The sequence below is a fragment of the Vipera berus genome (genome assembly GCF_964194415.1).
Source record: "Vipera berus genome assembly, chromosome: 2".
NCBI classification, from domain to species: Eukaryota; Metazoa; Chordata; class Lepidosauria; order Squamata; family Viperidae; genus Vipera; species Vipera berus.
Genome location: NC_138203.1, coordinates 182,737,291 through 182,753,835, shown reverse-complemented (window position 1 = coordinate 182,753,835; position 16,545 = coordinate 182,737,291). Strand labels below are relative to the sequence as shown.

The following is a 16,545-nucleotide window of genomic DNA, read 5'->3' as shown; positions in this document are numbered from 1 at the left end:
CTCCTAGGTGTTATGACCAGAGAGGTCCTTGGCTCTGAAAGTAAGAACTTGGGTCTATAGCCATTGTATTGATAATGGTTTGTTGCATGGATGGGACCTATGCTCTTTCATCACTTGTTTACTTACGCTGAGTTTGATTTCTTTCCATAAAATACTGTTAAAATGGAAAGCACCTAACATGGTACTGAAACTGGGCATGACAATTTGATATAAGGGCTTATGGTGCATTCCCAGCAATCGATTTCAAGTCAGGAAATATTAATGAGATCTTCTGTTTTCTGGCTGGCATAGAGAAGCTATTTTTTTGTTATGCTGGAATTGGGTTTCACTTCTAAATGTTATGCAGTTTGTGCCATTTCCTTTTAACAGATTGGGCTGATTTTTGAGCTGCTCTATTAATGCGATATTCACAAAGATGGATTTGTACTCTGGAGCAAAACAAACTGAGGTTTGATCTTACTGTTTGGGTCTATTTTTTTTCTTCAATCAACACTGTTCATCACTGGACCAGATCTATTAAATAGGTTTCTGCCACGAAAAGGCCATTGGTTTCCAATATATCTTGGGCCTTTGTGTAATGCATCTGAAGAACAATGCTTTCTTTATATTGGGGTTCTTTAAGCATTTTTTGCCGGAATTTCACATAAAACATCTGAGTGTTCTTTAGTGTAACTTAAGAATTCTCATTACATAACAGGTTTTTCATGCACATGCACAATGAGCATGTAGGAGCTACTTCTGAATATGGTAAGGGAGTGGTTAGACAAATATTCTGTCTTTGCCTCTCATAATATCATGAGAGATTGCTGTTAAAACGTCAGAAAAAATAAATAAAGGTTTGGTATTTTATTTCGAGTCTCCTGTAAAGTGGTGGCAATTTTCTTCTTTGTTACACGCTTGATCAGGCTTTCTACTTTATTGCTTTTAACTTCCACAGCCTAGGTTACAGTACTAATAATCATCCCTAATACAGTAATAGCTTTTTAAATAGTAGAATTTTGTTGTGGATATTTATTGATATATGTTTCCCATATATATGTTTTTTCTAAATGGCATTATTTATACATTATACAGTCATTAAAACTGTTTACTGCAGGTACAACCATAGCATCCAGATTTCCTTTTGCTTATGGGGTAATAAGAATTCTTTAAATACAAGTGATAATGATCAAGAGTTATCAGGAGGTTGAAAGATAAATGAAGAGTTGTCTGCACTTAAATTGATTAGAATTATTTCCCTAAATATGCATGGTAAAGTTAAAAGAAAAATGGATTAATTTTCTTATTGCAATTGTGCACAACATCCATAAAGTTGTTTATTTCTAAATTGTCGTGGTTTGCACATGCATAGCAACTACTACTAGGTTCATGAACTGTGCTAAGCCCAAATGAGACAATCTATGTTAAAGCTTACCACGTTGCATAAACAGCTATAATTATATAGCTACCAGTGAAATGTAGTTTGCTTTCAGTTACAATGAAAAAACAAAATGCATTTGCCCTTTTCTGAGTTATATTTTGAAAAAAATAAACAGTTAATGGAGCAGGTAAAAACCATAAATGGAGTGAGAACAGTTCCTTTCACGGTACACAAGCAGCTGCTCATATTTTCCAGACGTACTTTGACTATTGCATGTACTTTGTATTTTGAAATGTCATATCTTTTACTAAATGATTACTGCTATTCATAAATGAGTTCATTTCTACTGCCCAAGGTATTTTCATATCAAAGTTACAATTTAGGGTTATATTATTAGGCTTAATCAGTCATATTAGCCACATGGAATTGAAGGTGCCTCTGTTCTGTGGATTTTATCTTTTTATGAATTAAATAAGAGCAATTTCCTTGCCAAGTGATTCTTTGGGATGTAAAATAGAAGTTGTAATTGATACTTAAGTGATAGTCCCTTATTGTAGGCACCCATCTTCCTGTACTTCTATTTTTTCCCCCTTTTTTCTGATTTTCCAAACCAGTAAGGAAGAAATATCCTTACATGCAACACTGGATAGTAATCCAATGTCTTAAAAGTGGCTATGACACTTTTTAAGACATTTGTATATTTCCTGCTCCAATGTTCTAAGTGGCTTCAGAGAATTCATAGATGAAGTGAAATGTTGGGCACAATATTGTACTCTATAGGAGTCTGCTTGGCCTGAAAGATATGCCATGTTATTTTCCAATTTTTTCAGTATTATGATTTATTAAATACAGATTTCGGTGGTCTGCATGAAGCAATCCTAGTATCTCTAAACAGCAGTAAGACAATAGGCAGAACTTGCTGGCTAGAGTATACTAGTAACAGAACAAGTGTGCTCCATCTTTACTTCTGCCACTTTTTTTGTGGTGAACTTGAAAATGAAGATACAGGCGATACCAAGGAATGAGATAACATGGGGCAAGGGCTTTTAGACAAAGCAATGTACTTTAAAACAGGGGTCCCCAACCCCCTATCCCACAGATTGCTACTAGTTCATGGCCCATTGGCAACTGGACCATGCAAGCGGTGGGCGAGCACGTGCGAAACCATCAGCCCCATACCGCTGCTGGTCCACGAAGCCAGAAAGGTCGGAGACCGTTGCCTTCAAAATATGGATTCTATTCACTTCAATCATAGAAATGGTATCATGGCCAAGGAAAACCTTACCTCTTCTCCCTCTGAGCAGATGAAGAGGCATCCACTGAGGGCTAACGTCTTAATGGGACTTGCCCTTTCAAAGCACTATTATTTGAAAACACAAACCACATAACTCATCAGCAACAGCAGTTCGATTTGAAAAGATGAAAAGAAAGCCTACATTCCTTTGAGATTATTGTGGTCTTTCACTGTGTGCTTCATGGGGGGAGAGGGGGGGTCATGGCTGCATGATTGAGAAAACAGAATCAAAGGGAAGGGTAAGATAGTGACATGTAGCCCCTTACTATCATCCAAAGGAACCTCCAAATTAATAATTTTTACCTTAAACTGATTTCTAGGCTGCCCCTATTTGTCCCTTAAATTTTAAGACCAAATCGTCGTTTGGGGCATTGAGTTGTTTCTTCCCTGCCAGTTTTGGAATTACAAATAAAAGATTTGTAGTATAGCTTAGAAAGCAGATATGATTTCATTACCAAACCCAATGTGACTTTCTTGTTGCCAAATAGCAATTTCCAAGATTCCTTACACAATATCATAGGTCTGCTGGGTAGTCCATTCAGAAACCTCTGAAGGACCATACAATAGCAATATCAGAATTGTGCTTTGATTGGAAAAATGGCAACTAATTTCTAATTTATTAAAGGTAAAAGAGAAAACTGAATCGGTGATAAATTGATTCAGAGTACCTCATTCTCTGGTTCTACTCACTTTCACTAATAGAAAAGATTTCTACAGTCATTTTGGCCAATGTATGTACTTTTAGAAGGCACTGCTGACAATCTTATTTATTTTCCATTTCAATGCAATGTACATCTGTGTTTTTTTAAATCTTTCAAGCACTAGATCTTTGTTATGGACAATACATAATCAGAAAAGCACTTTCACATTTCTGTACTTGCAAGGCAATAAACAATGTGATTTAGGAAAGCCTTTTCATATGTTGGCTTTGCTGCATCATCATAACAGCCTGCCTTAATGGGTTCTTATCGGACAAAACCTTTAAGCAAATAGTAGATTGCCTACAAATAAACATTTCTTCACTCTTCAGAATATATGGATGCTTTAACTCACAACCAGTATCTAAAAGGATCTTGCCATACTGAATCGTAAACTTTCCATAAAAATATTTCTCACTTTAAACAAGCTATATACATATATATCTAAATGTCAACACTTTCCAAATAGTAGAAAGGCAGAAATTTCACATGGTGACAAATAATCTGCACTTAGCCCATCCTTGCTCCTTCCAGTGAACTTCACCCTAATGAAGATTGAGTGAAATTATTGCTTTCAAAATCTGTTATATCTATGTCACACTCTCCTAGTCTGGTGAATGAGCATTAGGTGGAGTATCTGCTTGCCCTACAGGGGTTTGAGAAGAGGCACCATACAATTCTTCAAAATAGATAAAACTCTTACGTGATGGAGGAGAAAAGAGCAAGGAAATAGTATCCTTTTCTCTTAACTAAAACACCAATCTTTAAAACGAAGCACTTCCAAAAGCAACAAGAACAGGTTCAGTCTCCTTCCCTAGCAAATGTTGCAGCTTCAAGCTACCCTAGGTAAGTAGCTAACTAGCTTCTAAGCCTTGTTTTCTGCATTGCGTACTCGTACTGATAGATGAATTTTCAATAGTGGCCCAAACATAAAATGCCCGGGTTTTTCCCCCATGAACTGACCAGAGCTGGTATAATAGCCTTAGAATTTCTCTTAATTTGTAAAACCTTAAGAGATCATCTTCAGCATCACAAACACGTAAGAATTCCACTACAGTTTCCTACAACTGTACTCAATAGCTTAAACAGGGACTTCCAGTGGTATGAGGGTCGATAATTGGGTCAAAGAATCTTGATTTTCTACAAAACTAAATTGTGAGTAGGGTGGAAGGAAAGTGTTAGTTCTGCCATTCCCTGTTTCCTTCCAACCCTTCCCCCCCCCCCATAACCTGGATAGAACACTCAAAATATGGCACAAATCATCCTTTAATACAGCCAGCCTGGCTGCATGTGTCCGTAGGGGCTGGGACCGGTTTCTTTGGTGTACCCAGAATTGTGCAAATAATGTCCCACATCCCAGGCCCCCAATATATCAACAGCCTGGAAGCATGAACAAGAGCAGGGCCCAAAGCCACCTCAGTTAGTCTCATAGGAGGAGAGCAGAGCAGCATCCACTGGCTCCATGCAAGAAGGACATGTGAATGAGCGCATCAGCCAGTCATCAATGCAGTTTACATGGTAGATGTGTAGACAAGGCAGGAATCGGATGGGATCTCCATATACAAAATCCAGCATACAGATTACACACCTAGAGAAGTAAAAAGAGAAACTGAATGCTAATACAAAGGTTGCAAGATGGTTCCCCAGCCATCTTGCTTCTATTTCCTGCCCAATTTGCTGCTTGGTAAATTTCAATACAACTGTAAAAGACTAGTTGCTATATTGTTTTGCCATACATTCAGCTTTAAAGTATAACATCAACCTCCTGCACTGAATTTAATTTATGATATTTGAAAGTTCCCCTGTTATTTTTTCCAGGTGGAAACTTGCAAGAACTATGCTGCTTTCTTCCATGTATAAGCAACATATTCTAGACTCACAAAAAATTACAAAGAATGAAGATTTTTAACGTTATTAGGGTTCTAGATTTCTAGTTTACTCTGTTAGCCAGGAGATCAGAATATCACTGGTTTAATCCACTCCCATCCCATTCTCCATATCAGTGTCACAATAACCACAAATGTACTATCCAAAACAGCAATTAACACTGTTGATGCAGGTATCACCCAACTCTGGCTTAAATGCCAGAGCAATCAATATACTCTAGCTTACTAGCTGATGGACTGTTTAACTTATCTCTCCAGAATTCCTACTCTATAGGAAGCAAATTGGTTATTAATCTTCCATACTAGTAAAGTATGTTTGATATATTTTTAGTGCCTTTTCCTGCACACAGCTACTTTTGTTGTGTTGCTGTCTTGAGTTTGGTTGTTTACTTCCAAATATTTCACTACCCCACTAGGTAAAATCATCAGTGCTAGCGAGTGTAGGGTTTGCCTTATTTATATGCAATAGCTTGCCCTGCCAGTGTTAGTGGGGTTGTTGGTTTTTTCCCTTGGTAGTTCCTCAATTAGAGTATTATTTTCTGCTTGTTTGTCTGGAGTTAATCTCTGTTTATTTGGGTATTGGTTGCTGGAGAGGATATGTTCTAATCTTTCTGTTTCCTTTTTAATGCCTCTTTTGATTGGTGTGTAAAAGTGGTTTATCTCTACGTGTCTACCGATGGCTGAATACCAAGGTTCCAGAAATTTATCAGAATACCAAACTTCCAGGAATTCCTTAGTTTTTGATCTAGAATGCTGAGTTTCTCAATTGAAGCTATGATTGAGTTTGGTAATGTGTTGTGAGATGAAGGAATTTTCATTGTGTCTTCTGACTGCTCTGGTTGGTGTTCACAGATGTGCTCTGCTAGTTTTTTGCCTGTCTGTCCTACCTACCATCATACATCCCGCCAACATTGGCAGGGCTGCTACTGTATATGAACAGGAGGAAACCCCAGTCTCACTAGCACTGATATTACATAGTCAAGTAATGAAATGTCTGCAAGAAAAGGATTCAACAGTTCAACACTGAGGTACATATATATATATATATTTCTATTGATGTTTTGTGTTGGTTAGTCCTCTTGGAGTGGAAAGGTCTGGGGCAGAAAAACAGGTAGTTTTTTATGCCTGGTGAAACGTGGAACTGACTTTAGCCATGAAACAGGAACCCAGTTTTAGCACACTTTGAATTAACAGAGTATACGCAAAACCTCTCTCGGCCCCCTTTGTATGAATTTTTATACTTCTATGATTTGTGTTACTACTACAACTATTTTACACCACCTATTAAAAGCAGACCAAATCAGTTGACAGATTTAGTCGTAACTGGATTCTCATTAAATTTCTTGATGCAAAATTGTAGCTAGTTCGTAACTAGGTAATCAACTTCAAATGCTAGCGTGCTTTCAAGAGATGTCATATGCAATCATTACTAGTCCCCTTTTGGGTGGAGAACTGCATCTCCTGGGCCAGAATGGAATAAAAATTACCCAATACCTTGTGCATATTCACCTTGAATATCACTCTAGATAATTTGGGTCAATATCAATCAAACATAGGTAGCCTTTCTGATCAAGAGGCCATTAGGAAACTGATCCCCTGCTCTATTTTCTGAAAATTGGGAAGAACATTTCACTTGTGTGTTGTTCACTGTTATGAACAGGTCACCTAAGGGGGATTTTCATGTAAATTGTAGTGAAACATCTCAGTAAAGGATCCACTCCCCTTAATTCAAGCACTGATGAATTGGTTATACTGTTTAGTAATCTCTGCTGATATAGAGCATAGATATATATTTGTTGCCTTGGTGGAGCAGTGGGCTAATGCCTCCTTAAGTAACACCAGTTGCCTGCAATTAGTGCAGGTTCGCATCCCACCAGGCTCAAGGTTGACTCAGCCTTCCATCCTCCTGAGGTAGGTAAAATGAGGGCCCAGATTGTTGGGGGCAATTAAGCTGACTTTGTAATAATGCCGCTTGGGGTGTGTGTGAAAGCCCTAATAAGCAGGCATATACATAGAATGAAGGCTACTGCTAAGCTTGTAAGACGCCCTGAGTCTTCGGAGAAGGGCGGGATATAAATGGAATTAATAAATAATAAATAAATAATAAATTACAGTAGCTGTACATCTTCCTCAGAAGCCCCATGATTTCTAGCCATCCCATATAGGCTTTGGTCATAACGTTGTCCATATGACACCAATTTATCTAGTGTGAAAATGCCTTCAGAGGCATTCCTATAATCTTATTCCATTTGTTAGTAAACAATACTAAACTATGATGGGACCATAATTTCTGCATTAACCTATTTGAGAATTAGGCTCCCCACCTCATTAGGATAGCTTCTGTTGATGATTTGATCAGAAAGCCAAATGGCTTTCCCTCTGCCAATTTATGATTAGCCACCAATGCAATGATTGGGTTACCTTGCTTGGCATTGTCTTGTGCAGATGGGATTGGGTCTAGGCTGGAAGGAACAACTGGAGTGATCTGGAATGGAATTGGGCCTACGGTACTGAATCGAGAGTTTATTATCCTTGTAATCTTGCCAGCATCCTGAGGGTTGGCCTTCTATAGGTTAGCCCTTACACTTTTCAAACCTTGAGGGTGTTCTCCTGAGACAAGTATTTTCTCTCCCTCCTGCTGATTGTGATCTGCTTTAATAATATGAATGAGCTCTTAGTGAAATTCACCATGAAATCATGCTCGTGGAGGTATCAAAGCATCAATATCAGGCTGTTAATTGGTTTCTCTACAAAAGGTACTCTGATAAACAATTCATTCTAAGATAAAATGAGGGACCATCATTGCCATCTCTCTAGTAAATACCCTGGATACCAAGGCCAGTCCCAAGAATAGTACTTTGAACTTGAATTTGTTCTTCCTGTATACAGTCTGAGGCATTTCCAATGGGATAGCCTGACTGGGAAGTGTAAGTAATTCTACAACAGGTGCTTATATGTTAGGAAATCTTCTAACGTAAGATAAAAACAATTAGGGCTGGCAACTCAGGCATTAAATGAGTGAAACCACAACTATGCTTATGACATTGCTTCAGCTTTCCTTTGTTTTACAGACCCACAAAAGTTGTACATTACTTTTTCATCGTGGTATAACCATGAATGAGGCAGTCAGTAAGTGAGGACTACTTGCTTTGCCTATGCTATGGGCATCACCTTCAGCAACTAAGAACAAAACTTGTTGCTTTATAGATAATCTTCACTGAATAGCCACTCAGTTAGTGTTCAAAATTATGACTTTGCTGAACAAGGGGGACTTTCAATGGAGCCTCATAATTGCAGCCATTGCAGTGTCCCCCTGGTCATGTGATCACAATTCAAGCAAAGTCAATGGGAAAGTTGTCAGGAGATCACAAATGATGTTCCCATGACCATGGGATGCTGTGACTATGCAGGATTTGGCAGCTGACAATTGTTGTTAAAGTCACATGAAGTCATACCTTATGACATCACTTGACAATGTCCAGTCCCAGTCCCTATTAACATAGTTAATATATTCTACCTTTTTTAAAAAATGCCTTACTGTACAGTATACTCATATCTAAGAAATCAAAGCTAATGTATATATAATAGTAGTAATGGCTTTTTTTCCCCACTTCAAATATACCATCATCAAATTTTCCTTCACGTTTTCAGTAATACTGAGATTCTGAAATAAATACTGTTCTGCAAAAAAGCACAGTTCAAATTTCTGGATCATTTTGACTGTCCGTGATGAGAATTATACTCCAACAAATTTAACAGAGAAAGTTCAGAAACATGCAGCTCATTACAGGTGGTTGTCACTTACCTTACCTGCCTTGTATAGTCACCATTCAAAATGATGATGATATAAAAAACAGCTTTTTGATCAATCCTTGTATTTATACTGTAACTGTCGCAATGTCCATGGTGACACAATCACCATTGGGGCACTTTCTAATCGGCATGCATTATTGACCATCACAATGTACAGTGATCACATGATCAGCATTGACTTGCTTCACTACTGGCTTCTCACAAGTAGTTAATGGAGAATACGCAGGTAAAATTGGAAGTTGTGGTCATGTGATGTCTTAAGACTGGGGTGATTTGCTTAATGACCAAATGAAAAGTAATGTAAGCCCATCACAGTCACATGATTTTACTCTTAGCGACTGTAAGCTTACTTATGGAGTAGCCACTCCCAATTGTGGTCACTAATTGAGAATTACCTGTAATTAATAATTTATTAAGAGTTTAGCATAAGACCTATAATGAAGCACTGCTGTGTTGATGACTTTGGGAATAAAGAGCTTAAGTACAATTTCTGGAAAGATTCACAACGCATCACATCCTCTGTTATCTAGCAGAATGCCTATATTAAGTGCAGTTTTTCTTTAGGGAAGCAGTAATCTGTTTTCTTAAAAGAAACAAAGCAGGAAAAGTTTGTAAGCTGCCCAAAGTTACTTTGGGTGAGATGAACAGCTATATAAATATTGTAAATAAATTAATAAAAACAAAGCACAACATATTTCTGTCGCATTTGGGAGGGCCATTTCTGCATAAAGTCAGTAAATTCTAAAGGATATTATTGCATTCATTAGCAATTAATTACTATAATATTTTCAAGGTTTGTTCTGACTTTACAAGATACATTTAAAGCATTGTGCATAGAAACATACTCTTTGATTTTCTTTTCTGATGGCTCTGAGCCTGGATCAAATATTCCTTTAGGAAGGTGCTGAATTAGTCCAATCCTTTGAGCTATCCGTATCTGCTCCTCTTCTGTTAGTTGTGTGGCAAGACGTGCCTGGCTAGGCGTTGGATGATACACTGGAATTGGAGTGTGATCCTAGAAAGTCAGACAACAGTGTGGCTGAACATTTACTATTCTCATAAGTAACTTGTTACATGGATTCATAATTACACATCATAATACAAGCAACAATTCCCTTTTCTCTCAGATTGCTAAAAAAATTTAAAATACTCCTTTAACATGCTCCCACGGTAACAAATGAAAATAATCCAGAGAAATCCTACACTGACACATACAGCTATTTATCGTTTTGACACAAGAGGGCTGGACTGTAAGATAATATTGTGGTATGCCAGATGGGCTAAAATAAGTTTTCTAATGACTGTCTGAAGCTTTTCTACAGGATCAGTCAGCTGTTTCAAATGTCAGAAAAGCTCCTTTTTTTCTATAGTACACACATCTGTTATGAACCATGCAAGCCATTAATTCACCACTAATGAGTGGATCCCCTACTTGCTTTCTAGTCTTGCATTTAGAGCAAACATTTTGATTTTATTAGCATACAAAGATAATTTCCCAATTTCTTTCTGGTATTAATAAGTGCATTTTTCCTGAATCACTTTATTTTGAACTTATGAGGCAAATTAGGTAACAAACAAGCACAAAATGTTCTATATCGTACACAGAAATCCTAAGTAGCACTACTCCATTCAAAATTTCAGGAGGACACAAGAATTACAGTGCTGGTTGAAGTCAACATTCAGCTTAATTTTGTAGTTGGTCCAATAATTAATAATTAAAATTTACACAGTAAGAATAGCAGAAGCAACTATACACTAGCAGTCAACATGTAGTACATGTAACTTGATGTCTTCTCAACATATGGGAACATTTTATTTTTTATTTTATTTTAATCCCATTTATATCCCGCCCTTCTCCGAAGACTCAGGGCGGCTTACAATCTAAGCACAAATCAAATGTGCTTAGCAATAGCCTTCATTCTATGTCTATGCCTGCTTATTAGGGCTTTCGCCCCCCACAAGCGGCATTATTACAAAGTCAGCTTATTGCCCCCAACCATCTGGGTCCTCATTTTACCTACCTCGGAAGGATGGAAGGCTGAGTCAACCTTGAGCCTGGTGGGATGCGAACCTGCAATAATTGCAGGCAGCTGGTGTTACTTAAGGAGGCATTAGCCCACTGCTCCACCAAGGCTTCCACAAATACTAGTCAGCATGGCTTGGGGAATCATGGGAGACACAGCCTAATAATTATGGAAGGTAACAAGCTGGAAAAGGCTGACATACACAACCGCTGCATTTGAACCCTTAGGATCATAAAATGTATTTATTTTTTTTAAAAAGCAATCTGTGCTGTACAATTATGCAGTAATGAATTCCACAAAACTGGCTTGGGTTTCGTCTTTTTAAACATCAGTCTTTATTAATCTCTGCCTATTTATTTCAGCTGAATGTTGAATTGTCCTTGTAAATCCTTACTCACATGTACAGTCTCTTTTTAAACATCCACTATAAACAATGTAAAGGGAGTTATTGCATTATTCCATTCCCTGCTACTTACTGCACAAATTGTTCATGCCTTGCTTAAAGAGAATGGTTAGTTTTTGGCATAGGATGTAATATGAACATGACCCATAATTAAATGGATGGTTTAGTGTATTGTATGAATCCAGTCAATTGAGTAAGCTGTGAATCAAGTAACCATGAATTAACATGTACTGTAACCCAGTACATTGTAGGGGACCACAATGTCATTGCAGTAGGTCTGTGAAAGCTTGAAGAAATGTTATGATTTGAATTTTAAGTCTTGGTGATCCGTGGTCATGGTCTGTGGCCACAAAAGGCATTTAAAGGGAGTCTGTGGGGAAGAAAAGGTTGAGAACCACGGTTGTAGCCATTAAATGTTAACCTTCTTCATAGCTTCAAACCCTGAATAAACAATAGTCGACAACTATCCATTTCTTTATGATTAATTTCAGATATCACAACCCGCATCTTTTTCTTTGAAGATGTTTCGTTTCTCATCCAAGAAGCTTCTTCAGCTCTGAGTTGGATGAGAAGTGAAAGGTCTTCAAAGAAAAAAAAAGGAAGTCCAGGTGCCTCGTGAAAAAAGCATCTTTGAGACACCATTTAGGAGTAATAATAATAATAATAATAAGTTGGAAGGGACCTTGAAGGTCATCTAGTCCAACCCCCTGCTAAGGCAGGAAACCCTATACCATTTCAGACAAATGGCTGTCCAGTCTCTTCTTAAAAACTTCCAGTGTTGGAGCATTCACCACCTCTGGAGGCAGGTTGTTCCACTGGTTAGTTCACGGGTCGGCAACCCTCGGCTCCGGAGCCGCATGCGGCTCTTTGAGCCGTCTTCTGCGGCTCCCAGCCGCCCGGTGCGCGCGCACCTCTCCAAATGGAGAGTGGCACCGCCCGTTTGGAGAGGTGCACGCGCACCTCCCCAAACCTTTGGAGAGGTGCGCGCGTACCTCCGCGCGAACGGGCCGCGGCGTCGCTCTTTGAGGAAGCTGCCGCGGCCCGTCTGCAAAGCTGCCGAAAGCGGCAGCTTTGCAGATGGGCCACGGCAGCTTCCTCAAAGAGCGACGCCGCAGCCCGTTCCGAGAGGTGCGCGCGCACCTCCCCGAATGGGCGGAGCTGCGCGCGCACCTCCCCAAACCTTTGGAGAGGTGCGCGCGTACCTCCGCGCGAACGGGCCGCGGCGTCGTTCTTTGAGGAAGCTGCCGAAAGCGGCAGCTTTGCAGATGGGCCACGGCAGCTTCCTCAAAGAGCGACGCCGCGGCCCGTTCCGAGAGGTGCGCGCGCACCTCTCCGAACGACCGGAGGTGCGCGCGCACCTCCCCAAACCTTTGGAGAGGTGCGCGCGTACCTCCGCACGAACGGGCCGCGGCGTCGTTCTTTGAGGAAGCTGCCGCGGCCCGTCTGCAAAGCTGCCGAAAGCGGCAGCTTTGCAGATGGGCCACGGCAGCTTCCTCAAAGAGCGACGCCGCGGCCCGTTCCGAGAGGTGCGCGCGCACCTCCCCGAATGGGCGGAGCTGCGCGCGCACCTCCCCAAACCTTTGGAGAGGTGCGTGCGTACCTTCGCACGAACGGGCAGCGGTGCCGCTCTTTGAGGAAGCTGCCGCGGCCCGTCTGCAAAGCTGCCGAAAGCGGCAGCTTTGCAGACGGGCCGTCGCCGTCGGGCAACCGGGAACCGGTTCCATCTCTTTTTTAAAAAATGGCAACCGCGTGCGTCCGCACATGCGCAAAACGTTTTTTGCGCATGCGCGTGCATGGACACACGCACGCGGCTCCCAGTTTTTTTAATTTGTGATGGAACCGGTTCCCGGTGGCTCTTTTCCTTTTTTAGGTTGCCGACCCCTGGGTTAGTTGTTCTAACTGTCAGTAAGTTTCTCCTTATTTCTAGGTTGCTTCTCTCCTTGACTAGTTTCCATCCGTTGCTTCTTGTCCTGCTTTCAGGTCCTTTGGAGAATAGCTTGGCTCCCTCTTCTTTGTGGTAGCCCCTGAGATATTGGAACACTGCTATCATGTCACCCCTCACCCTTCTCTTCGTTAAACTACACATACCCAATTCCAGCAACCGTTCCCTATATGTTTTAGCCTCCAGTCCCCCAATCATCTTTGTTGCTCTTCTCTGTACTCTTTCTAGAGTCTCGACATCTTTTTTACATCGTGGTGACCAAAACTGGATGCAGTATTTCAGGTGTGGCCTTACCAATACCATGTCATCCAATGCTGCTGACATGAAAGAGATTTAGACAGAAAAAACAAATATTTCATACAATATATAATTTGTAGAAGGTGACACAACCACTAGCTTTGACACTTTTTAAAGGGGATTGACTAAATTCATGGAGGACAGTTTTTATGAAATTCAACATTACATGTGGGTCAGAGGCATCATGCCTCCAAATACCACGTATAAGGGAATAATGGTGACAGAAAGGTGTATCTTAATTTGAATGAAATGACCTAATCTATTCCCATTCTTCCTCATACCCGACACCTACATCTCCACATATAATTTTAAGTAAAAAGCTGTCTCTCCATAGATGAAAAAGATCAAATGCTTTCACTCAACAAGACAGTAAAGTTAGTGTAGCTGTTCCCTTCTTCCTCCAAACAGATTTTTTATCGTGTTTTATACTTCCACAATATCCCTTTTAGTCCATAAACAGCCTGCATGTTGAGTATTTTATGCTGATTATGAGTTCAGTGCAGACCATTCGATATGTTAACCTAGGTTTGCTAGCAATAAATATTGATGCAGTTGCAGTCACGCCTGATTCTTTGATGAACGTGTGTGTGTGTGTGTGTGTGTATTTGTTGTCTTTCTTCCTGTCTCGTTCATGATGTTACAGGAAATCCAGTAACAGCTTTCTTTTGTAACTTTTCTGTGTTTTGTATGCAGAAAGTCTCAGTCGTCCAGGTCACAGTTGTTCCAAAAGTGCTTTTTCAAAAGGCAACTGGACTTGTGTTTTTCTTTGAAACTGAACAGAACTGAAGAAGTTTCTTGGATGAGAAGGGAAACATGTTCAAGGAAAAACAAAAGTCCAGTTGCCTTTTGAAAAATCACCTTTGGGTTTCCTGTGTTTTCTACTTCCTTTTTTCCCTATACATACAATATATTTAAAAAATAAAAGACAAAATGATTGCACAGTTCCTACTAGTTGGTACTAGGTGGTCTTTATCTGGAAGCCCCCACCGCAAAGGTCCATTACATTCTCTAAAAAATTAGCCCAACAGCTTTCCATTTCTTGTAATAAGTTAGTGTTTTTCCATAGCTGAATGACAGTTCCTAGTTCTTTATTTAGAATATTGACCATTACCTAGCTTAATTCCATTAATTTATGTTTCATAGGATTTCTTTTTCTGATCAGGAAGAGTAATTACAGGAGTCCAAATATAGACTGGCCTATACTCACAGCGGCCCAAGTGTTAACAAGGCAATAGTTTTCTCTTCACCCAAGGGAGCTTCCACACTGATGGTTCATAGCACAAAAACAGTATTGTGCAGGTGATATTTTATATTTTTCTCCTTAAAAGGTATTCCATAATAAGGGGGTAAAACAGGAAGTAATGAGAAAACACAGGAAGGTTACAACAAGAAGACGTCATTTTCTGGCTGGAGTCTAAATTTTCACAAACAAGGTAGAACCACAACTGCATAAGAAAAGCCTCCTCTAAGAGCCACCCCAAGTTTAAAACCATGTTTCCAAGCCATGGTCAATGCTGTGCAACAAAGCCGGTCCTCACTAAATGAACTCATCCTTGTAGCATCTGCGGAATGAGCAGAGGGTCAACACTGCAGGAACATCTGTCCTTATGTCCTACCGTCTAGTTCAGGGGTAGGCAACCTCGGCTCTTTTATGACTCATGGACTTCAACTCCCAGAATTCCTGAGCCAGCCAAGCTGGCTCAGGAATTCTGGGAGTTGAAGTCCATGAGTCATAAAAGAGCCGAGGTTGCCTACCTGTGGTCTAGTTCATGGACCGAGTCAAGTTCTCCATCATGGCTCCGGCCACCCCCCAGTCCATCTCGCGTTACTTGCCCCCGAGTCGCGACGTTCCCGAATGTCACCCGAATTCCTCCCTCTCGTCTGCACGCCAGCCCCACGCGGGTTACTCAAAGCTGACCCCAACTGGCGAGAGCATGGGAGCATCATCAGCCCCAGGGCTTCGTGGCTCCCTTCCCCACCCCACGCGGTACCTGGTAGGGGGGCGGCGGGTCAGGGAGGGGTGGTGGGTCTCCAGGCCCAAGACTCGCCCCATCACCGGTAGAATCGTTGAGTAGCGACAGATCATCAGCTGCCTGCGAGGAGAGGCAGCCCCCCATGCCCGCCCGCTCCGGGCCACTGCCGGGACCGGCCCAGCCAACCTCCGTCTACCAGCTCTAGAGGGAGGGGGGAGTGGCGGCAGGGGAAAAGGGGGGGAACCTCGCTTAGCATGACGGGAAATGTAGTTCTCAGCTCCGCGGAAGTCTGCGCTTGCGATAAAGACCTCTTTCTCTTGAGGGTAGAGAGGGAGACGGAAGATAGGCGTAGTACCGTTCTGTACGCTTACTGCCTCCTTTCCCTTTCAAGCTGATGCTGAATAAGACAGGAACCGCCATACAATAAATAATCTGCTCTTACTGTATGGTGTTTAAAATATGTAGTTTTATGCGTAGTAGTGATAAAGCTACTGAACAGCCCCCATCTCTCTGATTTTTTTAGATGTAGTCAAACTAGAGAGCTAATTTCAATAAACTTAGAGCTTGGGAAGGGGAAAACAACGCAAGAAGCTTGGGAAATTTTGAAAAGTGAGATAATAAAAGCCCAGTCTAGCACAATACCAACAAAGAGGAAAAATAACAGCTCTCAAAAGAAACCAGTATAAAGAATTCTCTGATAAATTGAAAGATAAAAAGGACAAGTATAGAAAGTGGAAAGAGGGGCACGTAACTAAGTCAGAATATCAACAAATAGCCCGAGCCTGCAAAGACAAAATGAGGAAAGCTAAGACTCAAAATGTACTAAGGCTTGCAACCAAAGTCAAAAATAACAAA

The 16,545-nt window shown here is 40.7% G+C and overlaps 1 protein-coding gene across 1 annotated transcript; it reads right to left on the bottom strand.

The window, feature by feature from the left end:
- Positions 1–4,702: 4,702 nt before the first annotated feature.
- LOC308663249 (RING finger protein 11-like) lies at positions 4,703–15,901 on the bottom strand. Its single transcript, XM_081319533.1, has 3 exons — positions 15,709–15,901; positions 9,897–10,066; positions 4,703–4,940 (listed from the first exon to the last, which is right to left on the bottom strand). Exons 1-3 carry the CDS (start codon positions 15,832–15,834, stop codon positions 4,769–4,771), a joined length of 468 nt encoding a protein of 155 aa, XP_081175659.1. The 5' UTR covers positions 15,835–15,901; the 3' UTR covers positions 4,703–4,768.
- Between the last annotated feature and the right edge of the window lie 644 nt (positions 15,902–16,545).

Excerpts from the sequence above, each read along its gene's own strand:
- LOC308663249 (XM_081319533.1), bottom strand. The coding sequence starts at position 15,834 with ATGGGGGGCTGCCTCTCCTCGCAGGCAGCTGATGATCTGTCGCTACTC. Across the intron at positions 10,067-15,708 it reads ACCCGCCGCCCCCCTACCAG|GATCACACTCCAATTCCAGT; the intron begins GTACCGCGTGGG and ends CTGACTTTCTAG. Across the intron at positions 4,941-9,896 it reads TCAGAAAAGAAAATCAAAGA|GTGTGTAATCTGTATGCTGG; the intron begins GTATGTTTCTAT and ends TTACTTCTCTAG.